We start from the raw sequence: 25,221 nt of genomic DNA, 5'->3' as shown, positions 1-25,221 counted from the left end.
TGTCTTCTACAGCAATACACTGTCATTTAAGTCTGTTGAATGCATTTGTATGCAACATCGTTTGATAATACAGTAGTCTACAAATAAATAGTTGTCATAAATGTACCTTCAATAGTCAACATTTAGTGTAGGTAATCAAAAGTTAATCATATTTGTCCTAAGACATAAGAGTAATGTTATGGTTGTTACATACCTGTATTATTATTATGCTGTATGTTTAAAACCAGCAGATTTACTATATATGTAACATGTCATGAACTTACTGTTATTCAAAAATTTGCTTAAAATGTCTTAAGACAAGAATGGGTGTTGTCTTTGGTTTTAGGTCAACCTACTGTAGGTTTTAGGGTGAATACAGCAGATATAGGCAACCTATATCATAATATTGGTAGTCGGAGTTTTTTAATGACCCAAATCAAGTAAAACGTCTCTTCCTCAAGCATGCAAAAGTCAAATATAGATATAATAAAACAATAAATTTTTTTCTTGTGAAAAAGACCAGTGGGGTTGGTAAGAAAAAAAAGTTAATGTCAAGGTATATGTATTTATAAAATAAGTTAATAATATTTATTTATAAATATTTATTTATTTAATTAGATTATGTGACCGCTAGATGGCGCTCGTTTAAAAGGAGCGTTCATTTCAAAGGAGCGTTACCCTGTACTAAAATGGCGGATCTGTTGACGCATTCCGTCCAAAAGACAACATTAGGGTAGGCATGCAGCAAGTTTATATGTATGTGCGTGTGTTAATGTGGGTGTTTATGTGAGGATCGAGTTTATATGTATGTGCGTGTGTATGTGGGTGTATTCATACGTCAAGTTTATATGTATATACACAAGTTTCATTCATGTTGTTTCGAACATCCAGTAGTATAGGTGTATATGCGAGTAATTTATAGGTGTATATACACGTGTTTTATGTATGTGTTTGTAAGCAAAGTTTGATTTAAATCCTACACGGCACCTCATACAAATTCGCTTGTTTGGTTATTTCTGTATGTAAGATAATTGTACTTCGTATTTCATGAAATAAAAATTTAATTTAACACTACGATTTGAAAATAATAGAAAAGGCAATTATACAAAAAAATATATTTCTGGGGAAATTATATATCCATAACTGGTTAAAATTGTAATATATATTGTAATATATTAACATTAACATATTAACATTTATTTAGTTAAAAACGCATAATTAAAAAGCACAATGAAAATAATATTTGTATAATGGCTGTCAAATGTGGAATGAAACAAGCTCAAGTACATTCATTAAAACACTACCCGTTGGTGACATCTGCTGGTAAAATGCATGTAAACGCAATGGATATATACATTTTTTTTACACATATTGATGAAAATAATTTATTTTTTATTACTTTATTTTTTAAGGTTTATATATATATATATATATATATATATATTGTACTGTAGCTGATAGTGTGGTTAAGTTGAATTAATCACTGTGGTACGTCTGATCAAAACGCGACGAAGATGCTTGTTGTCTCACTTGGGTTTATTTCCATTAGTATAAGCAGACATATAGTTGGGGTGAGGGTGTGTGTGTGTGTGGTTCTACAGACAAGTAGAAACAAAGAATAATTAACATTCAACCACAGTATACAAATACAATAAACATTTGGTAAACATTAGTTTAAACAATAAATAAATGAGCAGTAACAATAGGTAGAAAGACATTAGATAATATTTAGAAGTACTATTCTTCACTTTATATAGCTTATTATAGCACTTTCTCAACTTTGGTCCGACCGGGGATCGAACCCACGACCGCTTGCAATTCTGACGTCACGCAGTATATCACGTGCGTTAGCATGACTATGCATTTCTTAGCCTACACGGCAACCTCGTTAAATCGTCTAATAACCTTAAACTAAACTCAATGAAAGGCAAATATGCTTCCGCTTGATGTAAACAATAAGAATAAACTATATACAGATGTTAATCATGCATTTAGGTAGTATAAAACTGGCTCTTAGGGTGACTTTACAGGACAAAGTAATTAAATAATCAAAGTAAACATCTCACGGTGATAACCCTTAAACAACATGATAAATATGATTAAGGAACGAAGAAACTTACATTTAGATGCACGCACACAATTAATAACACCGCTAGAAAAGGAGGACGTTTCTCATGTGCTCCATGCTCTGCAGACTATTACCGACTGACACACGTATGGTAGACTTTCTGGAACATTCTAAACATACTCAGTCTTTCCACAAGGGGGCAGCAACAGTCCACAGTCCTTAAGAAGGGTGAATAAAGAGCCCTTTGCAACAGCCGCCCCCAAATTTGCACAGTCAAATTTGCTTATTCAGAAGGGCTCGAAACTGTGTCCATGTCTGGGAGTGCTGGTAGCTTAATGAGGCGTGCTACAGGTCTGACATATGTTCTGTCCCTAATTCTGACCTCAGCAGTTCTGATTCGTCCATCCGCACTGGGGAAAACATTAATAATCTTGCCTACAGGCCAGAGGGCTCTAGGTAACTGTGGGTCCACAATCATGACGATCATATCTGGCTGCAATTGGTCTCTTTCTCTCTGCCATTTTCCACGGATTTGTAGGCTGGGTAGGTAGTGCTTTGTGAAGTGCATCCAGAACTGATCCGCGAGCACTTGCGAGTGTCTCCACCTTCGGCGGCTTAAGAGCTCTGTTTCATGGTAAACTGTTTGCGGGAGTGAAGGGTCTAGCCGCCCCATCAGAGGAATGTTTGGAGTCACCGGGTTGGGGTCAGCAATGTCCGTGGACACATAACCCAGAGGTTTTGAATTCAGTATTCCTTCTATTTCAGTGAGAACAGTGTTCAAGACTTCTTCAGTCATGCTTTGTCTTTGTACAGTGGCATACAGGGCAGACTTGACCGATCTAATCTCGCGTTCCCATACTCCTCCAAAATGGGGACTACCGGGAGGGTTGAATCGAAATTTAATTTGTTGTTTAGCAAGCTCTTTCTGCAGTGTGGGACACATTGATGTGAATGACTGTTGGAGCTCCCTTTCTCCTCCTTTAAAGTTTGTGCCTTGATCTGATAATAGCTCTGAAGGTTTTCCTCGTCGGGATATGAAGCGCCTTAGTGACATCAGAAATGAATCAGTATCAAGACTACTTAGTAGGTCGATGTGAACAGCACGGGTTGTCAGACATTTGAACAAGATGCCCCAACGTTTTTCACTTCTTCTGCCTAGTTTAACAGTAAAGGGGCCAAAACAGTCCATTCCTGTAGAGAAGAATGGTGGTTTGAAAATCTGAAGTCTGGCTTGTGGGAGATCTGCCATCTGAGGCACTGTTGGTTTAGCTCGCCACCTTTGACAATCAGGGCATAAGTGTTGTTGCCGTTTAACTGCTTCTCTACCGCGTAAAATCCAATATTTACGGCGGATCTCTGCAAAGACCCGTTCCGCCCCAGGGTGATGAAGCTCTTTGTCTATGTTCTGAATGAGAAGTTGGGTAATTTTGTGAGATGGATCAAGAACAATTGGGTGAACAGCATCTGCATCTAATTGAACACTGCGGCGTAGTCTCCCACCCACTCGGATAAGCCCAACTGTGCTGTCATATTCAGGTGCTAATGTTATGAGGCGGCTAGAGGATGGTACTGGTTTACCGGCGACTAGGGCATTGATGTCATCAGGGAAGCAGTCAATTTGAACCTTTCGTAAGATATTTCTTTCTGCTGACTGATAATCCACGGCTGAAAGATCTCCATCTTTACCTGCCGCCCCGTGCAGAAGTAGTGCTGTCGCTTCAACTAAGGCTTTAAAGCAGCTAAACTGTTGCGGATCAGGCAATGGCTGTACATTGACTGTTACGTGACTACAGAAAGTGGGCTTCTTTAATTCGGCAGGATTCTCCTTTGCATTTATGTCGGGGATAACAGGCCAGTAGCAAGGTGAGTTCCACAGATATTCCGGTCCTTGTCTCCAGGTTTTGTCTGTAGTTAGCTCCTTCAGAGTTTTCCCGTGAGTGATATAATCAGCTGGATTATTGTTGGATTCCACATAACGCCAGGCATGTGCACTTGTAAGTTCCTGTATTTCGGCAATTCTGGTGCCTACAAATACTTTGTAACGGCAGGATTCTGACTGAAGCCATGTTAGGACAGTGGTAGAATCAGTCCAGAGTACAAAGGATTCGATGGGTAGAGTGAGCTCTTTAGCTAATAGTGAAGCCAATTGGGCACCTGTGAGAGCTGCACAAAGTTCCAGTCGAGGCACAGATAACTGGCGTTTAGGGGCTACTCTTGACCTGGCTGTGAGGAACGCTACCTCAACATTTCCCTTTAGATCCTCTGAGCGCAAGTATGCTACAGATCCGTATGCCCGCTCAGAGGCATCACTGAAGATATGCACTTGTCGCTTACAGTTCAGGGAATCCAACTGGGAACTCACATAGCAGCGTGGCAGTGTCAGTTGGGAAAGATGCTGAAGTTCCCCTTGCCAATCATGCCATGTTTTGAGGATTTCAGTTGGCAGTAGGGGGTCATCCCATTCTCGTTTCTTAGCCCAAAGACTCTGTATAAGGATCTTGGCTCGGGTGATGTAGGGGACAAGGAATCCAAGAGGGTCATACTGGCTTGCTACTACCTTGTATATGTTTCTCATTGTGGGGGTGGAACAGTTGTCAAGGCGGGTTTGGTATCCGAGAGTATCAGACTGGCACATCCATCGTAATCCTAAAGCGAGTTCTTGAGGATCGGATTCAGTTTGGTTAAGCCAGCGTTCACTGCTTTCTGATCTGGCTTCCTTTGACAGATGTTCAATGACATTCGGAAAATTGCATGCCCACTGACGCAATTCAAATCCTCCTTCAGCCAACAGTTTCATCCCTGTGTCTAACAGCTCTTTAGCTTCGTCAGGTGTTGCAACACTCTGTAGCCAATTATCTACGTAAAAACACCTTTCCAGTGAGTGGCGGACATTGTCTCCTTGCTGACTGTGGTCAACGATGTGCCTTTGTAGTGCGTATGTCGCACAACACGGACTGCAGGTAGTCCCGAATGGGAGCACTTGCCACTCATAGACTCTGGGGAGTTCTTCTCTCTTTAGGTCACGCCATAAGAACCTGAGTAGGGGCTTATCCTCAGGCAGTAATCTTACTTGATGAAACATCCCCTTTATATCACTACTAAAGGCTACAGCATGTTCCCTGAAGCGCAGCAACACTCCAAGTAATGAGGACCCCAGAGCTGGTCCCGGCAGCAGCAGGTTGTTTAGGTTCTTACCCTGATATGAGAATGAGCAGTTGAATACAACTCTGTTTTTGGCATTATGGCTCACCATATGGTGGGGAATGAACCATGACTCTTCCTCTTTCTTCGATAGTTTCTCGTCGGGTACTTCAACCACATAACCTGCTTCTTCCAGTCTTTGAATTTCAGCTCTGTATGCCTCTGACTTTATTGGATCTTTGGCTAGGCGGGCTTCGGTGCTGCGCAGATTCGGCATTACAGCTTGTTTAGTAGCTTGTAAATTTGGCATGTCTTTAACCCTTAAGAGAGGTGTGGCATATCGTTGTGTCCCATTGACATCAATTCTAGTTGTCTTTGCCTCTAACAGGTCAACAGCTTCTTGATCTTGCTTAGATCTGGTCGCAAGTTTCTCACTTCTGTAGGGCAGTACATCTAGTTGCCAGAGTTTCTCAATGTGTCTGAACAGCTCATCAGAAGGGCTACAGATGGATATATTGAGACACTGCTGGGTCAAAAGCTGATGCCGCACAAGCTTAGTAGGCCCCTGGACTGTCCAGCCTAGTCGTGTTTTCACTGCTGCGGGTCCGCCCGGAGGCCCCAGGCGTACAGGCTCGATTGGAGTAATTAGGTAGGGATAATCAGAACCAATTAGAAGGAGGGGCTGAACACTGTTAAGGGATGGGATTGGCAGTCCCCTGAGGTGTCTGTATTTATGCTGTAAGGTGGTAGCTGGGCATGTGTGTTCAGCGAGCCCCAAATGGTCTGCAGTAAATGCTCTATGTATCTTAAAGACTTTGTGAGGCTGGCAGGCAGGGGAGATGGTAAAGGAGACTGTAGTACCATGTATGATTTTCATGTCCTGTCTGACAGTTCTCAGAGCAAGGTTTTCTGGTTTGCCTTGTAACTTCAGTTCCTGGGCGGCCGCTTGCAGAAGGATTGTGCGTTCTGAGCCATCATCCAAAATGGCATATGTCTCAAGGGTATGTTCCCCATTCCGAAGAATTACCTTTGTAACCTTTAGCAGTACTTGACTGCAGCCTAATGGTCTGTCCAGGTATAGAACTTCATTGGCGTTGTTGACAAGACAAGTGTTCTCAGAAACTGGCCTTTCATTCAGCTCATGAAGTGCATCGAGATGTTTGCCTTTACAGACCTTACAGCTTGTCTTTAAATTGCACTGTGCTGCCTGATGAGCTCGACCACAACGCCAGCATCTCTTATTGGTTTTCACCCAGTTTGTTTTTTGTTCTTTGGTGAGCTGGCTGAAGTTTTGACACTGATTCAAATAATGCTGGGTATTTGTGCAGTAGGGGCAAAATATTCTTGGTTTGTCCTGAGTTTTAGCAGCACTCAAACTGGACTCTCCTGGAGCTGTAGTATTTAAAGCAGGGTCTGTGCTATGAAATACAGCTACTGTCTTTGTGGACTTAAAGTCTTTACTCCTGTCTCTCCTCTGGTCAGGACGTTCCCTTCGGTCTCCACCAAGAAACTCAAATCCACTCGCCTGTATTTTTAGCTCATATTCAAGCCAGTCTGCAAATTGTAACAGAGTGGGGATGCGAACATTTAGGGGGTACACATACCGTTTGAAATCTGCTCGTAAGTCATGGGGCAACTTGGACAACAGCCGTGTTACATGTGAGCCACACTGAAGCTCAACTCTGCCACTATCTCCCAATTGATTCAGCATGCCTACTAGAGCTCTTACTTTCAATGCAAACCTCTTGAATCCACTAGCATCTTGACTACGTATGGTAGGATCTTCCATTAAGTCAGCAATTCGCCTCAAAGCTAGCTGGTGGGGCTGCCCATATTGTTCTGCGAGAGAGGCCATGGTATCTGAATACGGTCTACTGGAATTGATGTAGGAGTCTGCAATGAGAAGAGCATCCTCAAACTTCAAGTGTTCTAGGAGTATTTGATATTTAAACCTTTCCGTAGAATCCTCGGGTAAAAGATTGTCCAATGAGACTTTCAGTCGTGCAAATTCCCGTGGGTCTCCTTTAGTAAAGTCAGGGATTGTGGGCTTTGGGCCTCTGTACATCCTTTCTTGTTGAGGGTAATAAGGGTGCAGTTCATGGTCCATACAGAATGGCTTACTGCTGATAGGTGCTGTTTGAGGGTACTTAGACATTGGGTATTCACGTGTCCTCTGTTGTGGAGGTAATGCCATGGAGAAACTCTCAGGTTCACAGTACTCTGGGGTTGATGGGCATGAGAGATGATGATCTTTTGTTTTTAAGTTCCTGAGTCGAGATGTTAACTCATCCACAAAATTAGACATGGGTCTCGGAAGTGGGGGTGGTATATCCCCAGCCAAAGGGAGAAACCCATCATCTACTACAGGTGGAGGTGGTAGTGGCCATTCATCATTAACATGTAATGGGGCTGGACTTGCCTTTGACTGGGTTCTGTCATATGGCAAGGGCTCTGCTCTTTGTTGAAGGGGAGGGGCTCTATTTAAGCTCATTTTCTGTTGCATATCTTGCATGACAAACTGAAGCTGTTGATTTTCTCGTCTAAGCTCCTGAACTGTTCTCAAAATCTCCGATACATCTTCCTGTGTGACAGGCTGAGATACAGGTGTGCTCTCATATCTTGGCCTCATATGTAATGAGTGGTTAATGACTCTCTGGTCTGCCCTTAAAGCATAATCGCTTTGTGGCTGATAAATGAGAGGGGTCATCTCGGCTACCCTTTCAGTGTAAGGCTCCTGTGGGTTTTGATGAGGCAATGTATGAGCAGCTGGAGATTGTTGGTTATATTGAGGAAGAGAAACCTCATAATCCTCTAACCAGGCTGGATGTTGTATTCGACGTTTAGGACGCACATCACTCCTTTGTCCTTCTCTGATCCTCTGTTCTGGAAACATCTTCTAAATCCACAGCAATTACTGACTCCGGCTCGAAGGACCAATGTACTGTAGCTGATAGTGTGGTTAAGTTGAATTAATCACTGTGGTACGTCTGATCAAAACGCGACGAAGATGCTTGTTGTCTCACTTGGGTTTATTTCCATTAGTATAAGCAGACATATAGTTGGGGTGAGGGTGTGTGTGTGTGTGGTTCTACAGACAAGTAGAAACAAAGAATAATTAACATTCAACCACAGTATACAAATACAATAAACATTTGGTAAACATTAGTTTAAACAATAAATAAATGAGCAGTAACAATAGGTAGAAAGACATTAGATAATATTTAGAAGTACTATTCTTCACTTTATATAGCTTATTATAGCACTTTCTCAACTTTGGTCCGACCGGGGATCGAACCCACGACCGCTTGCAATTCTGACGTCACGCAGTATATCACGTGCGTTAGCATGACTATGCATTTCTTAGCCTACACGGCAACCTCGTTAAATCGTCTAATAACCTTAAACTAAACTCAATGAAAGGCAAATATGCTTCCGCTTGATGTAAACAATAAGAATAAACTATATACAGATGTTAATCATGCATTTAGGTAGTATAAAACTGGCTCTAAAGCCTGATTTATACTTCTGCGTCAAACACCGGCGTATGCTACGGCGCTGACGCATAGCCCTTCGCCGTGGCCATCGCCGTCACTGACGTGCACCTCTCAAAAAATGTAACTACACGTCGCAACGACGCGTAGCATAAGCTCTGTGATTGGTCGGTTTGGGGGCGCTGACGAGTCTGGGCGGGACCGAGAGGCGCGCGAATGGCGCGACGCCGCGCGAGCGATTGTTTACAAGTGTGGAGTCCCGTGAAGGAGCTCCGGATGGAAAGTTTTGTTTTGTGTTTACCTCATAGTTAAAGTTGTTGCACGTCCGCCAGTTCCTGCCTCAAAATGAGCGAGTTTGAGCCACTTGTACATCCCAGAAGTGTTCAGGAAATGCAAAAAAGTAGCGAAGAAACTCGACACAGAGGAACATTTACACATCACTGCCAACTAGCGTTTCAGAAGTGTTAATGCATACCGGCAGAGACAGCGCGCAGAAGTATAAATGCACAGCCACGCGCGTTGCCTGCGCCGTGGGTTACGCCGGTCACCTGACGCAGAAGTATAAATCAGGCTTTAGGGTGACTTTACAGGACAAAGTAATTAAATAATCAAAGTAAACATCTCACGGTGATAACCCTTAAACAACATGATAAATATGATTAAGGAACGAAGAAACTTACATTTAGATGCACGCACACAATTAATAACACCGCTAGAAAAGGAGGACGTTTCTCATGTGCTCCATGCTCTGCAGACTATTACCGACTGACACACGTATGGTAGACTTTCTGGAACATTCTAAACATACTCAGTCTTTCCACAAGGGGGCAGCAACAGTCCACAGTCCTTAAGAAGGGTGAATAAAGAGCCCTTTGCAACATATATATATATATATATATATATATATATATATATATATATATATATATATATATATATATATATATATATATATATATATATATATATATATATATATATATATATATATATAAATATATGAGGAGGAAAAGGTGATTTCCAATTGTGAAGCACTAGATTTGAGGTAGAGAAGATGTGTTTTGTGAGAAGCCAAAGATGACTATGCAAATTTATTTTTACATAAAAGAATTAACATCACAAAACCCAATGCAGAACTTTCAAATACAATTATATCATTATTTGTTTGTGTTTTAACATTTCTCTTAATCATTTAGCTACATTTGTGAACAGTTTTTGATCATTTAGATGGGTCTAGAGATTTATTACACTTAGTAATAACACTTATTATATAGACTGTCTTGAGAAATGTGAAAAAATGTATCATTTAAGATTGTAATAAAAAAAAAAAAAAACTGGCTGGAGAACTTACAACTTCCTGTGTCAGCACCAGATGTTAATGCTGATGAGTAAAGGCCAAACGAACTTAACATTATGTCACTAATCTACATCTAACAGGATGTTTCCTCCGCCTAAATTAGGTCAGGATGAAGGCTAGGTCATTTAGAGATTACCCATGAAGCACAACAGGTGAAGTCTGATAAATTTAGAAAAAATTTGCATTGTGGTTTTGACACCCTTTGGGCCAATACAGCAGATCAACACTTCGCAAATACCAGCTTTAAAAAAAAAAAAAGAATATCGAATGCTAGCTCAAAGACAAACATGTAACATATTTCAGATGTCAAATGACAGAAAAGCATCTTACATCTTTAAAATGTAGATGCAAAACAGGAAATAACCAAAATAATTAAATCATATCAAGAAATGTAATTAATATAATCTATCTATCTATATATCTATCTATCCATCCATCCATCTATCTATCTATCTATCTATCTATCTATCTATCTATCTATCTATCTATCTATCTATCTATCTATCTATCTATCTATCTATCTATCTATCTATCTATCTATCTATACTTTAATAATCTTTATCTTATCTATTTATCTATAAACTTATTCTTATTGATTTATCTTAATTTATTTAGAAAAATAACAACATTAGACATTTTATACACAACTGCTAATTGGAACAATGAAATAAGGAAAGATTAAAATAAATGTAAAAGTGGTACAAAGAGATCACAAAATAATACAGAACATAAACATTTCAATTGTTTTATACACTTTTTGGTATCTAAGTTATAAATAGTCACAAGTAAATGTATTTCAGTCAGCAATGTATATATTTCATACACACACACACACACACACACACACACACACACACACACACACACATATATATATATATATATATATATATATATATATATATATATATATATATATATATATATATATATATATACATATATATATATATATATATATATATATATTTTTTTTTTGGAATGGTCAACAAGGGTACAAAAATACACAGAAAAGGTATAAATCATATAACAACAAAAGTAGAACAAAACAAAAAGAAAAACAAAAATATGCCAGGGGAAATTTAATTTACAATAGATCACTTTAAATCTATCTTAACGCAAGGTCATAGTGATGTATAAAAGGTCACATTTAATACAGTCAATGTTAAAAAGAGTAACAGTGTTATTGATTGTAAAGCTTTAGCATTGCTGGAGGTAGAGATTATATTCAAATAATATTTCAAAACTTTACAAAAAATAAGAAGCAGGGGCTTATATGTAGAAAAATTTGCATTTGTGTATAAACAATTTTGCTAGTGAAATAAATTGATTTATTAGAAAATATCTGTCTTTTACTTTATAAACATGTTACAAACCAAATAAAACATAACAAAGGAAAATAATATCTAAAATAGAGGCATATATAAATAAACTGAATTCTTTCCAAAAAATCTTATTATTCCACAAAAGGAACAAAGGAAATCTATCCAGGAAGCATTTTATATAAACATTCACCGGATAAACTCTGATAAACCGAAGGAAACCTCTTTAACCTTATTGGTGATTAAAAAGTTGTTGGTTAAAGACCACACAATCTTCCAAGGAACATCATGAAAAGTAGTTTTGTTTTTCATCCATCTTTGACGCACAATCGTCATCACGGCCCTCGTGTAGACTCCGCCCCCTTATTAGCTCCACCTTGTGCTTCAACATCGCAGGTGAACGATTATTTGACGCTGAAGCTCATTTACAAGTCAGGTAACGTTACAATTACTTATGTTCTGTAAGCTGTTAAGTTGTAGACTTTTTTCAGCTTTGCAACACGACAAGTCATTTAAATTCCATCGAATCACTGCTTAATAAGCACTTTTATAACACGTTTTGTAGGAGTAACGTTAAAGCTAAACCGAGCGTCCGATTGTAATTACATTCTAGCTCACGTTCATGCATGTAAAGGTTATTTGCTGTATGTAGGTCGTATGTGATGTCTCTCGAGCTAAGATTTGCCACTTATTGTGTCTGATCTGTCTGTATCTGTCATCATATTTTCTATTTAAATCATGTGGCTGATGCTTTTATCCAAAGTGACTGACTTACAAATAAGACAGTAGATGTAATCAGAGCAACAAAAGACAATCAAACATATGTAAATAATGTGAGTTTTCCAAGCTAGTCTAATTCAGTAAACAATTTATATAAATGTAAATCATGATTTTTTTTATATAGTTCGCAAGTCAGATTAAGAATTTCTTCAGATTAAAATTGTTATTATTCATGTTAGAAGGTCACCAAGAGTGTTTATAAATATATATGGATGTGATTCATATGTATTTGGGATAATTTTAGGAATTCCAATTCAATTGCCTTTGGGAGAAATGACTAGGAATAACAAATGGCAGAAAAGCTCAAACTACTACAAACAAATGTGTTAATGACTGTACATAAAAATAATATAATTACAAAAGACCAGGGGCTGTTCCATAAACCAAGCTTAGAGTAAAAGCCAGGCTTATTCTGGTAAGTCAGGTTTATTAATGGCAGATTTTGTTCATAATTTATTTATAAATTCACAATAAATTTGATCATAAATCAAATTTATGATAGTTCAAACTCAGTTAGTTCGGCAACTTATGCTGGGAAACAAACATTTAATGATAACTATCAGCTGCTATAACTTTAATTTTAATTCACTTAACCTCTTAATATTTAATTTAATGTTAATAGGCCTAAATAATGGCCTATATTTTAAAATATATTGCTACATATGTAGCCTATTGAGACAATCTGTAATTTCCTGTCAGCTTTCTCTCTCGCAGTTTTTGATTATTATGTTTAAATTTTTATATTTTTAAACTCTAAAAACAAACGTGGCTGTGTCTCATTTCAGAGATCTTTCAGTTCTTGTAGTTGCCATGTTAGCACACAACATAATCATGCATCTATGCTCAACCTTTAAGGTTTCATGACAGTAACGTACATAAGCTGTTATCTAGATTATTTAAACTGAACTCAGATTCGTTAGATCAAATGATCTTCAACTTGCTGTTATGGAACCAATTTAAGCATGGACATTTAGTTTGGCTCATTGAAGACTTTAATCCCTGCTTTTCTAAACAATATGTATGAAACAGCTCCCAGTTTGCAACATCAAGCAGCATAACAAGTTATTATTTTATGGCTAAAAAATCAATGGAAGTGAATGAGACCAAAAGTCTCGAGTGACTAAGTTTCCTAGATCTGTGACCACTCATACGAAAAGTTTAAGGTAAATTTTAAAAACTGTCTGATTTCTTACAACAGATAATGGCAAACCATGGTGTCAGCACAGAGGGGAAGCGGCTTCCACGAATGGCTGCCACCCTAATGATGCGCTTTGCCTCTGAAAGAGAGCCCACCTTTGGCATCCACAGGGCCAGCCTCAGACCGCTAACCCCTAACAGCGAGATTGAGGATTCCCGGTCTGCTGGAGAAGAGAGTCAGTCCACTAATCCAGAGTTACACTGCTTAGATGATGTTGAGGGACAATCTTCCGTAGGCCACCAAACCCAAGAGGTGCAGTCACCGGATTCCCCTCCCCAAATGGAAGACCTGGGCTCTTCCTCTGATGTTACTTCCCTATCTGGATGGAGCCTGAGCAGTGTTACGGCACCTGAAGCCACAGTAGATTTACTGGAAGATGCCACTGATGGCTCTCTCACGAGGGACCAGAGAACTGGAGGTACACTGACTGAAGATTTTACATTATGCTTACTATTACTTTTGTTTAAAACTCTCCTTGCTCTTACAGTGAAGTTCGCAGACTGGCACAAAAATCGCGTAACAGCTTTGTGTACTGGACGTTTTGACAAGCTGCTCAGGGAATGCCCAGAATACCACAGCACTAAGAGCTGCTTTGCTGCTTTTGTACTGGAAAGAGGTGAGTGTGAGACAAGGTTATATTGTTAAATCATAAATAAAAGCAAATTCTTAATTTATTAGTAATTTTAGTAATAATAACACAATTTTATTTATATAGTGCATTTCCAGAGCTCAAGAACACTTTACTATGAATTTAACAAAAAGAGATACAAAACAAGACCTAAGAGACAAATATGCAGACTAGGGTTGTAACAATATACCGGTATGACGGTCTACCACGATTTGAACGTGCACGATTATCATACCATGAACAATTGCATATCAACGGTTTTAACCCTTAAAGACAGAGACAGCCGCCCGCGGCTAAAAATAAGTATTGCTTTTAAATGTTTAATAACTTTTGATCCGCTGATCCGATTCATACAATTCAAAGATTGGCATAAAGAAGAGAATCTCAGCTTTCCAGTGCTGTATCACATAACATTAACGCGGACTTTCATAGTCTCCGGAATCAGTGCGGTTACGTCATCAAAATTTGACCACGCTGATTTGACAAAAAAACGCTCGTCACTGTGTCTCCGGACAAACCAGACATGATACATTGATGCATTGTCCCTCCTCCATGCCCAGATTGGTTTAAACTCGCTATATCACAACCAATAAGCATAGGTTTCACTTTTGTTTGTAGACCAAACAATGAGCTTTTTGAACAACACGGAATGAGAGATAGGCATACATTTATGCGTGGCTAAATAAAACGCAAAAAACAAAGTTTTGCATTCTCATACTAAGTACTTTTGCATGCACAGCAGCACAGAAACATGACAAAACAGTGACACAGCAAAGACGAACTGCTGCTCTTGCTGTTTTCAAAAGACGCAAATGAAGGTGCAGCTGTTTGTCTGCACTGCAGACAACCAAATCCATATCCACAGACAACCATATCCATGCTGGCACATAAAACCTAAGGATGTTCCATATTGAATCTAGTTTCGTTATGTAACTATTTATAGTATAGTAAATATTTATATCTATTTTTTACTGAGGATTTGCACCATGTTTATTTGGACTTTATTTGGACTTTGACACATTATTTATTATTTTCTTATTTTTTTATTTGTTCATTGTAAGTGGTGTTGTTTATAGTAACTAAAAATATATTATTTGGAAAAAGTCAAATTTGCTTCACTGTTCTATTATTTTGTAACAGTAACATACCGTATACCGCGAAACCGTCAAACCGTGCTATTGTTTTAGACGATTATCATACCGTAAAAAATTCATACCGTTACAACCCTAATGCAGACTACATTTAAAATAAAAAAAACTAATATATGCACTGAACTAAAATAAAAACAATAAACCTTTTTCACATTTACAAGTTTTTCAGCTGCGATATTCATCATAGTTCTGTAAAGTTAGATAAAAATGGATGGAAAAGTACCACATTATACATTATTTTGCATTCCAGTTTGCTCAAACAGTAAAAGAAAAACTCTACAATCGTGTTTTTATGACCTTTAAAATAACAAAGCAAATTGTGTGAGACTGATAACGGCAGCCTGGAGTGAAAACAATGCCAAATTTACTGTCCCTCTTATAGACACTGCATTAGAAAAACCTCCCGTAAGTGTTTATTAGTTTTTTTATTTTCTGCAAAGATGATAACACAAACTTTAGCTTTAAAATATACTTTTTATTTATTTATTTGACATGTACATGGACAAGCAAATGCATTTGTTTAAAGGTGCCGCAGGTGATCTGCCACAACGCTGTCCGGTTAGTATAATATCTTTGAAACACAGTCCCTCCTCTGCTGTCCAAAGCAAAACATTTCTGAAGACAATCACCTACTGCACCTTTAAGTGTTTTAGCAGACTTGCTAATTCTCAACACCTGTCCACGGGAGGCTTGACATACGATGAAAATAAAAAAGATACATATACACAACATTAATAAAATTACTGTAAGGCTAAAGCAAAGGCGGCATGATTAAACAAACTAATAGTAGACTATATGAAAACACTGCTGTTTTGTTTTTAACCACTTTTTAAGAACACTTCTAAAACATTTATATTACTTTCTAATGTTAGACTAACAGATAAATTATTCCACAATTTGGTTCCCTTAACAGAAAAAACAGGTTGACCAAAAGAGGTCTTACACCTTGGGTCTAGTGCCAAAGTGTTAGACCTCTTTTGGTCATTCTGTTTTTCACCATTTGTCACCATTAGCAGTTACCCGTGTGACTCTGTGAGAGGTCTGGTGCCTAATGATTATATCTGAAAACAGCATTGGAACATGATTATTTAAACATTTAAAAAACTATTTAAGATAATTAAATTTAATAAAACTATCAAAACCAAAAAGGTTATGTTTACATTAAACATCACAATTATTTAAGTCCTTAAAACTTAAAAAATATACAAATCTTGTATACAAATCTAAATATTAAAGGTTTTAAAGGATTATATAAACTGACCATTAAATGCCTTTTTGTGAAAGGTTCTATTTAAAAATGTATATATAAATTTAGCTAATTGGCAAATTTTTCAAATACTTTTTAATAAACATGACTAAATAAATAGTTAGATTTTTTAGGCTCGTTAGTGTATGTGTGTGAATGAGTGTGTGGATGGATGAATGGATGTTTTCCAGTGATGGGTTGTGGTTGGAAGGGTATCCGCTGCGTAAAGACATAAGCTGGATAAGTTCCGCTGTGACTAAGCTGAAAAGAAGTAAATGAATGAAATATATTTATTTGATGTGTGTTTCAGAGGTGCGGGATACAGGTGGCCAGCGCTGTGAGAATTATGAAGTGGTAGCTCTGGGATCGGGTCAGAGCTGCTGCAGTGGATGGCTTTCTTACACAGGATCTGTTGTCCATGACTGCCATGCTATTGTCATTGCCCGCAGAGCCCTCAAAAGGTGCAATGATTTTGAACAAGATATAAAGACAAGCATATATGATAAACATCTGTTGTGCATACTATGTACTCACATGAACATTTCATTTGTATTTATTTATGTAACTGAAAACTCTGTCATTATTTGTTCTCCTTCCACTTGTTCCAAAACCTTTTAAAACTAAAGTTTTAATACAAAAATATTTCAAAGAATGTTGGAAAGAGGTAAACATTAATTTCCATAATATTCTTTCCCTCCTGTGGATGTCAGCTTTCTTCAAAATATATTATATTGCTTTAAAAATAAAAAGAAACTGATAAAGAATTGGAACCACTTGAAGGTGAACAAATAATGAATAAATTGCACTTTTAGTCTCCAGTATTAAGTATTGCAAGTCTCAATTTCTAAGGTAAGTGAGAGCGTGTCTTAATCCCTATTACAGTTTTGGTAAAATATTTTGATTCATTATAATCTCTCTTCTGACCGCAGTTTTAACTAAAATTAGAAAAATGTGTCTGTTGTTCTGTATGGTGTTACAGGTACTTGTACAAGCAGCTCCTGCTGTTCTACAGTGCTGATCCAGACATGAAGCAGCGCTCAATTTTGGAAAGCGTTCCAGCTGAACGACTACTTCAGCTCAAGCCACATATTTACCTTCATCTATACACCAACAAAACCCCAAAAGGAGCAGCTCAGTGCATAGTTTTGTTAGTATCATTTTAAAATAATACACATACTGCATGGTTTTTGACAGAGAATATACCACTAGCTTATCAAGGTCTTCGGGATCAATAGAGATTCCCAACAGGATAAATCTACCTTTAATGGGCATTTTCAGAGTGTGACAATCATTTGTTTGTAATTAAAACAAGAAAAACTTAAATATGTTTATTATTATTTTTTAAAATACAGTTGCAATATTTTATTACATTACTCATATGTAATATATTTGATATTAATTACATTATATAAGTGTATCATATGTTTTATTATCACTACAATAAAGCCATATTACTACATTAATAACCATGGTAAAAGTTTACTCCTTGAGTAATTAAACCTGATTGTTGTTGAGCAGTGTTTCAACTGTTACTAATGTGGTGAATGGCTGCCCAAATGTGATCATTTTCATGGTTTCTGTGGCTCTATTGAAACTAAATTCTAGAGCTGTCGTTTTCCAGAAGCTGAGTTTGACGACCCTGGTTGACTCTATATATCAATTAGTGTCATTTTAATGTAATACACTTACTGCATAAATGTCAAACTCAGATTCTGCTCCAAGTCAAAATCAATATGTAATATATTTGAAACATTAACTACATTATATAAGTATATCATATGTTTCTGCCAAACTTATATCATATGATTTGTGTAATGAAAAACCTTCTAAACTGGTGTGCGTTTCCCAAACAACGATGTAACTCGGGGCTGAACTACCAGAGTACGATGCAACGTTTGGGAAAAGAACGATGTAGTGACGAGTGTTTGCCAAAACCTGTAGTTTCTCTGTCGCAGATCCATTGTTTGAACCACATTAGTTATAATGTAAAGCACCCATAATGATGCTTTAAATGGGGTGGTAACAACTTCATTAAAGAAGAACCCATAATTTCTTGGTGCAAATTACATTGTTTTACATGCACACGCATTAATAAAAAAACAATATTAGTTTTGGTAGAAACATGCACTGATTTTTCATAATTGAAATATATGTAAATGAAACATAAAGGGCCTGTGTTTCTTTTACAAAATTATAATGCTCCCTATTCTGTTCTAAAACATAAAATCACTTACAAAAAGCTAACACGTATTGTAATTTAGATAAATCATATAAATAATGAGGCTATTAAGAAATGAAATGTAATATTTATTTATTAGGAAATGAAAAAAATGTAATAGTTGAATAATAACAATATTGATGATGATTATGATTATTATTGAGTTGGATATTGTTCTTTTTTTTAAAGTTTACTTTTACAATTTGATACATGTAAAACACTGCAGAAATGTTCTAACCAACAGGCCCATGTCATATACAGTACAGATACTTGATAAATAACCTACTATAAATTAAAAGCATTAATGTATCCTATATATTTTTGTTTTCACAATTTTTAGAGACACAACGTAAATTCAGCTTTTAAAATAAAAGGTCACCTATATCTTTCGTCATGAACCATGGCTGTGTTCAAAATGGTATAACTGGGAATAGAACACAGCCAGGAAATATATTTCTAACTACAATTCAAGTGGTGTAGTTGCAAATGTTCGTTGGAACGATAGATTTGGGAAACAGCAAATCAACTAAATATATCTGTAACGACAGAACTTGCGACCTTAGTTGGTTAATGATGGTTTTCGGAAACGCACCCCTGATTTTTTTTTGCACAGTCGTTCAGCTGTTTGTTAGTAATTTAGTGAATGACTGCACAAAATGCTACAATTTTCCTGCTTTCTGTAGCCCTGTTAGAACTAAATTCTGCAGGGCTGTCGTTTTCCAAAGTTTGACAACCCTGGTTGACTCATTACGTCAATTCTGTCTAATGTATATACAGGGCGCCTGCAGGGTCTTAAAATGTTTTAAATCTCAAAATCAAAATTTTAGGCCATAAGTCTTAAATCTACTGAAATATTGTGTTGTGGGTCTTAAATATTTTTTTAAACAGGTTTGAATTTTTCCTTTGTTCATGTACTGTATATTTACCCAATCTGGTCAACACCAATAATCTTTATAAAACTTTTTATTTAAAAAGGTCATTTTAACTCTATTTACCATAATGGTTTAAATATATTTCTGAAAAAAAACATTTGTTTAAAAGTGCTCAATGTATTTACTGCTGAGGACACACCGACCTGGACAGACTATTGTGCATAGATTTAGTTTATTATAGTTTTTAAAACATTTGTTAATTTTTTTTATTATTATTATTTTAAAGAAAATTTATGTTGGAAAGAAGCTTGCTTGTTTTTACACAATATTTAAATATTCTGCTAAGCAATATCTAAAATATTTAACTTTTTTATTATTAAATATTATTGTATTGTTAAATGATGTATTACATTATTATAAATTTTTGATAGGGCAAATAAAAATCTTTTCTATTTGGCCCGTTTGAAAATTTCCTTAGCGCTAGCTGTTTATGAGTCATATGAACTTCATTCATATAGTCTTTAAAATGTCATAAAGTTTTAAATTTTACTTGGTGAACCCTGCAGAAACTTATATATTTCTTTATATAAATTGACATTAACAGAACAAAATGAGTGAAAAATCTGTAATCTCTCACAGGTCTCAAAACAGTGCTTACTCAGCTCTGAAGCTGCAGTGCCATGCTAAGGGTTCTCTCATTCCTGCTGCCTTCCTGCTTCCAAGTGTGTGGGGTGCTCGCACATGTTGCATGTCTGACAGTGCCAAACTCACTCGCTGGACTGTTACTGGCCTGCAGGGAGCGCTACTGAGTCATTTCATTAACCCAGTCTACATTACCAGCTTTGTGCTTGGTAAGCTATGCACATTAACAAGCAGCCGAGCACTCCAAATGTTTCCTAATATCTTAATTAGATCTTGATTGAAGCTGTGCAAGTCATTCACAGCTAAAGAATGGCTTTACTCATTAACCTTTTCTCTGCTTGTTGCCAAGGTGATTCTAGGCACTGCTCAGAGAAAGTGTCTGAAATCATCAACAAGCGTCTGGGCACAGGCTGGACAGATGCACTGCCTCCTCCATTCAAACAAACCAGCATCTTCTTCCTGAGTGGAGAGAACGTGGGGCCTGGGGAGAACAATGAGTACTGCAAGGACCTCAGTGTCAACTGGTGCTTGGGAGACTCCAGTATTGAGATACTGGACAGCACCACTGGCTATGCCATCAACAAGTCAGTGTTTTTTGAACTTGTCTTTTATCAAAGCCTTAGTGGTTATACAGCAATTTCAAATCAATTAGTTAGTGAGCTAACTTTGAAAAATCAGTATAGATATAATATTAATTACATTAATTATGGAAAAAATAAAGTATACATTTTTTTAATGCAGTAAATGCATCTTGCATTTCATTTAATTGATTAGTGTTCAGTGTTTCCCACTGATTTGAAATATACTTGTGGTGGTAACCAGATTGAAACACACCTTGTACTCACGGCACGTTACATACATGCAACAGAAAAAGTGATTTTTATTTATTTTACATTGTTTCTGTTTTGAAACCTACAGGTAAGTGTGTTGGAGCAGGGTTGGAACTAAACTGTGCAGGGCTTCGGCTCTCCAGGAATTGAGTTTGACACCCCTGGTGTAGATTATTTAAAAAAGACAAATGAGTTAATTTATCTTTTCTAATGGTGTACATATATTTTGCAGCCAATTTAAATGTTATTTCGTCATCTCTGAGTAAATAGAAAAGTTTATCTGAGTCGTTTAGATCAAAGAATTAATTATTTAAAGTTTCTCTCGCTCTTGTGGCTCTGCACGCGATGTCACCTGCGAAGCTAATCCAAAGTAAATCAGGCTTAAAATAAAAATGACGGCGGCTTAGAAAGCGAAACCAAATGCTGAATCCTGGACATTTTTAGGAGATTTTGAAATCTTCTGATAGACACATTTTTAAGTCTTAAAAAAGTGCATCTTTGTGGGTCTCTTTAGAGCACGTGAGACTGTCTGTGACAGTTCTTGCGCACACACAGCAAGTAAGAATGTGTAGGGCAAGATGAGATTTTCCACTGGTTAATCGATTGCGGATGTTTGGCTATTGGGCGGATGCAAAAAAGTGAAAAAGGATGATAATATAAAAAAAAAAAAACGCACTGAGCGTCAAACATAATCAAATCTTAAGGGCTCACTTTGTGAACTAAACAATATTTTTGTTAGCATGCAATCAAAAACCACGGCTCCTTTTCACCATAGCTGGTAACTTTAACCAAAGTACCTTTATGGCGAGTCATTTTACTTGGCGGCCAGCTTTTGAAACGCCTCTCAGGCAGTAGGCATTTTGTTTGAATGGGGAAACATCAAACTGTATGCCAATCTTTCTATTACATTTTATATTAGGAATCAACAATTAAATTAAACAACAACAGTCTCTTTAGTTTCATTTCTAAATGTTCGAGTCTCACAAAATTGGCAGAAACTCATATCTGGTTTGAGCCCCTTCCCCAGAAAATTGTCAATCTATAGCGATCGATGATTGGCTCCTGTACTAGAAGGCAGGGCTTTATTCATCATATTGACTGTTACACTTTTCTCCATTCAAAACTATACAAGTGGCATGTCTTGTGTATTCTATAGCTATGTCTTGTGTATTCAACCACAAAACTCAAAGTTGTACCCACATGTCAATTTTCTAGCAAGGGGAAGGCATCACCACACTAACCAGAAACCATGGATGACAGCAGAAATTCATGGGCTGCTAAAACTCTGAAATTAAGCATGTCTAATGCTGTTAATTTTAACTGCAAATTTTGATTCAGTTTTAGTCTTAGTCTTTTGACTAAAATTCCATTTTAGTTTCAGTCATATTTTAGTTTTCTGCATGATTTTAGTTTTAATCATATTTTAGTCTTCCGAATCGTTTTAGTCTAGTTTTAGTCGACTAAATTTCATAAGATATTAGTTGATTAAATCCACTCTGGATTTAGTTAACTAAATATATTTGGTTTAATTTAAGTGCAATGTAATTAAATATTGTATACATTTATTTATTCACAATATTCTAACTTAAATTAAATAAAAAAGGGCTTAAAATATTTTAAGTTCACTTTGCAGTGACAGTCTATAGCAAGCTTTACTGTTGTAGCTGGTGTTACATGGCAGTGTAATGGCAGGCTGATGTCGCTTAAGACTTATTGTTTTTATCAGCTATTTCCTCCCCTATACGGTTTACGGTCATTTGTCTTGACAATAACTTCTTTTTCTCCTAGCTGTTGCCATTTCATTATAGTGTAATCTGACAGGCGCCCCATAGCACATGAGGCAATCACATCCCGCGTCTACTGTGGACCAGTTACTTTTCAAATGTGCCTTTGCTCGTCCTGCATCACACACCAAGATTAAATTTGATTGAATATTTACCAAAAAAATGTCCCTCAATTACATTCTTGTCTCATTTTTATTAGTCAATGAAAATGTCAGTATATTTTTATTATAGTTATTGTCATCGTTAATTTATTTTTTATTTAGTTTTTGTCGATAGAATTTTGTTCATCAACAAAATTAACACTGGTCTAATGACATAAAGAAAAAAAATCAACACATCAGTAATAGCAAAAACGCTCTGACCCTGTGGCAAGCCACTAAAACCATCACTGATCACACAGAACACAGACCTATTGTTGAGCATTTTGCAAATCGGCTGGTCTAATTGTTAAAACAGATTAAACAAAATATATGTGCATTGACCTGTAGCGGAAGCAGTTCCAGGTACAATGGTTGATAACCAACAGATTGAAGTAGCTGATAGTACATAGGTACTATTATTTGTAATAAACAATAATGTGCAGAGAGAACTGAAAGACTGTATAGAATGGGCCAACAAAGAGTTAATTATTTGGGGAAATCAGCTAATTTGAATGTTGACAGATTAATTGCTTTCTATAAGGCTTATTTTGAATGGATTTTAACATGCTCATTGATTTTTTGGTTGGAACTCATTAGCAAAGGTCTTAAATCCCTGCAGCAAAGTATTGGGGGTGAAATTTATTCTGAAAAAAACTAATCTTGACCATTGTAGTCTAGATAATTTGTAATAAATTCTAAGTTGAATCAAATCTATAGCTATTTTTTTAAATGTCTGTGATGCTTTTTAGATTTAATACGAAAAACATTTGAAATATCTTAATTTCTCAGACAAATTTAATAGCCCGCTTTGTGTCGATAATATAAAAAATTGTAATCACTTGACACCCTAATGACATATTTCAAGTATACCAGTTGAGATTGGGACTAGAAAATTTAGCATTGTAGTTCTGGAGAACAGTGGCCCTCTACAATTAGACCCCTTGGGTTTACTAAATGCCTTTTATTTCTCTCTAACAGTTCTCCATTTGTAAGCGGTCCTGGGTCATCTAGCAGACTCTGTAAAAGAGCGTTGTACTTCTGCTTCAGAAAAGTAGCGGGACTGGCAGGCCACCATGTGCTTCTGTCTTTCACCACGTACCGCAGTGCAAAAGTATGTGTACAGAATTTTTACACTATCCACAAATATATATTATGAAATATTTGCATTTATTAACTGAGGTAAAATGTATATAAATGTGCCATGATCTTCTGTTTATAACTGCTGATGTGCTTTACATTTTGTCTAGATGGCTGCTCAGTTGTATCAGGAGACCAAGACTCAGGTCAACATGCAATTCTTGTCCAATAATGCTGGACCGTGGAACTCCAAACACTTGGTAGATTGCTTCAGCCGCTAAATGACAGGTTGAACAACCCTTGAAATACTTCTAGGATTTCTAGTCATTTCAGGCTTTTGATGTTTAAGAAACAGCAACCTTTCTTTTTTGAGTGTTTATTGATGTTTCAAAAGTTATGTTCATATGCAAGTTCCTAGTTCATGGTGTATCTGGTAGATATAATTGCACTTGAACTGAAAATATTCTGTTTGAAAATAGTGTTTTTTTTAGTGCTTGGCAGAGATTAATCATATCAAATAAAAGTTTGTTTTGATACATACATAATAAAATAATAATATTAAAAGATTATATATATATATATATATATATATATATATATATATATATATATATATATATATATATATATATATGTATATAAACATTTCCTCAAATATATGCACATGTGTGTATAATAAATATATACAGTACGCACACTTAAATTATGTCAAAACAGTATCTTATTTTGGATGTAATTAATTTTCCCCCAGCACTAGTATTTATTTTTGACAAAGCAGTTATTTTATATTAAAATGCTTGTTTTATTTGTGCAGTATTTCCCACTTTTCATGTTAATGCCTCTGTGTGATAAAGTGAACAATAAAAAACATTGTAAGGATTGCTGATCTTAATAGATTGTTGTTTTGACAGGGAGCAGAAACAACTACATTCTACAAGAATAAATTAAAAAATGGAGATTGACAACAAAAAGACTAAAATATCACCATTTATTACTGACACAGTCATAATCACAAACAAAAGGAGTATAATTTCACGCATTTATCACAGTAAAGTCACTGAGCAACCAAAAACATTGTTTCAGTTCCTGATACATTTGATTTCTTTCTCTCAGTTCTCCAATTGTCCTGGATTGCCCAGCATTTTGTAAAAGCACTACTATGGCAGTCTCAACAATGACAGGCCACCTATAATGACCTAATCTTAAAGGATATTGATTAAAAATGTAGCATTTGTTTTACAAACGGTATACTAAATCATTTCGTGATTCTGTTTATCGTAAATGTTGATGAGTTTCG

The 25,221-nt window shown here is 36.5% G+C and overlaps 2 protein-coding genes across 6 annotated transcripts; one reads left to right on the top strand and one right to left on the bottom strand.

Annotated features, from left to right (window-relative positions):
* Nucleotides 1-655: 655 nt before the first annotated feature.
* On the top strand, nt 656-24,816 carry adad2 (adenosine deaminase domain containing 2). 3 transcript variants are annotated; one of them, XM_087261059.1, is made up of 10 exons: nt 656-712; nt 13,337-13,754; nt 13,824-13,952; nt 16,672-16,822; nt 17,341-17,508; nt 20,091-20,302; nt 20,443-20,677; nt 23,826-23,958; nt 24,095-24,504; nt 24,569-24,816. In XM_087261059.1, the coding sequence occupies exons 2-9, from the start codon at nt 13,340-13,342 to the stop codon at nt 24,203-24,205; spliced, it is 1,554 nt and encodes a 517-aa protein (XP_087117185.1). In that variant the 5' UTR covers nt 656-712; nt 13,337-13,339; the 3' UTR covers nt 24,206-24,504; nt 24,569-24,816. The 3 variants fall into 3 exon arrangements, with proteins under 3 accessions (XP_087117185.1, XP_087117183.1, XP_087117184.1); XM_087261057.1 differs by lacking the exon at nt 656-712 and adding an exon at nt 11,751-11,794; XM_087261058.1 differs by lacking the exon at nt 656-712 and adding an exon at nt 11,751-12,191.
* LOC147843114 (uncharacterized) lies at nt 1,498-9,446 on the bottom strand. 3 transcript variants are annotated; one of them, XR_015495633.1, is made up of 3 exons: nt 9,277-9,446; nt 2,017-8,668; nt 1,498-1,966 (listed from the first exon to the last, which is right to left on the bottom strand). XR_015495633.1 is itself a non-coding variant. In XM_087260981.1 (2 exons), exon 2 carries the CDS (start codon nt 8,079-8,081, stop codon nt 2,331-2,333), a length of 5,751 nt encoding a protein of 1,916 aa, XP_087117107.1. In that variant the 5' UTR covers nt 8,082-8,668; nt 9,277-9,446; the 3' UTR covers nt 1,498-2,330. The 3 variants fall into 3 exon arrangements, 2 of the variants coding, with proteins under 2 accessions (XP_087117107.1, XP_087117108.1); XM_087260981.1 differs by having other exon boundaries at nt 1,498-8,668; XM_087260982.1 differs by having other exon boundaries at nt 1,498-8,276; nt 9,360-9,446.
* Nucleotides 24,817-25,221: the final 405 nt, after the last annotated feature.

This window comes from Danio rerio, chromosome 7 (assembly GCF_052040795.2).
Source record: "Danio rerio strain M-AB ecotype USA chromosome 7, GRCz13ab, whole genome shotgun sequence".
NCBI classification, from domain to species: domain Eukaryota; kingdom Metazoa; phylum Chordata; class Actinopteri; order Cypriniformes; family Danionidae; genus Danio; species Danio rerio.
The sequence above is the reverse complement of the archived record's forward strand: the minus strand, read 5'-3'. Positions and strand labels throughout refer to the sequence as shown.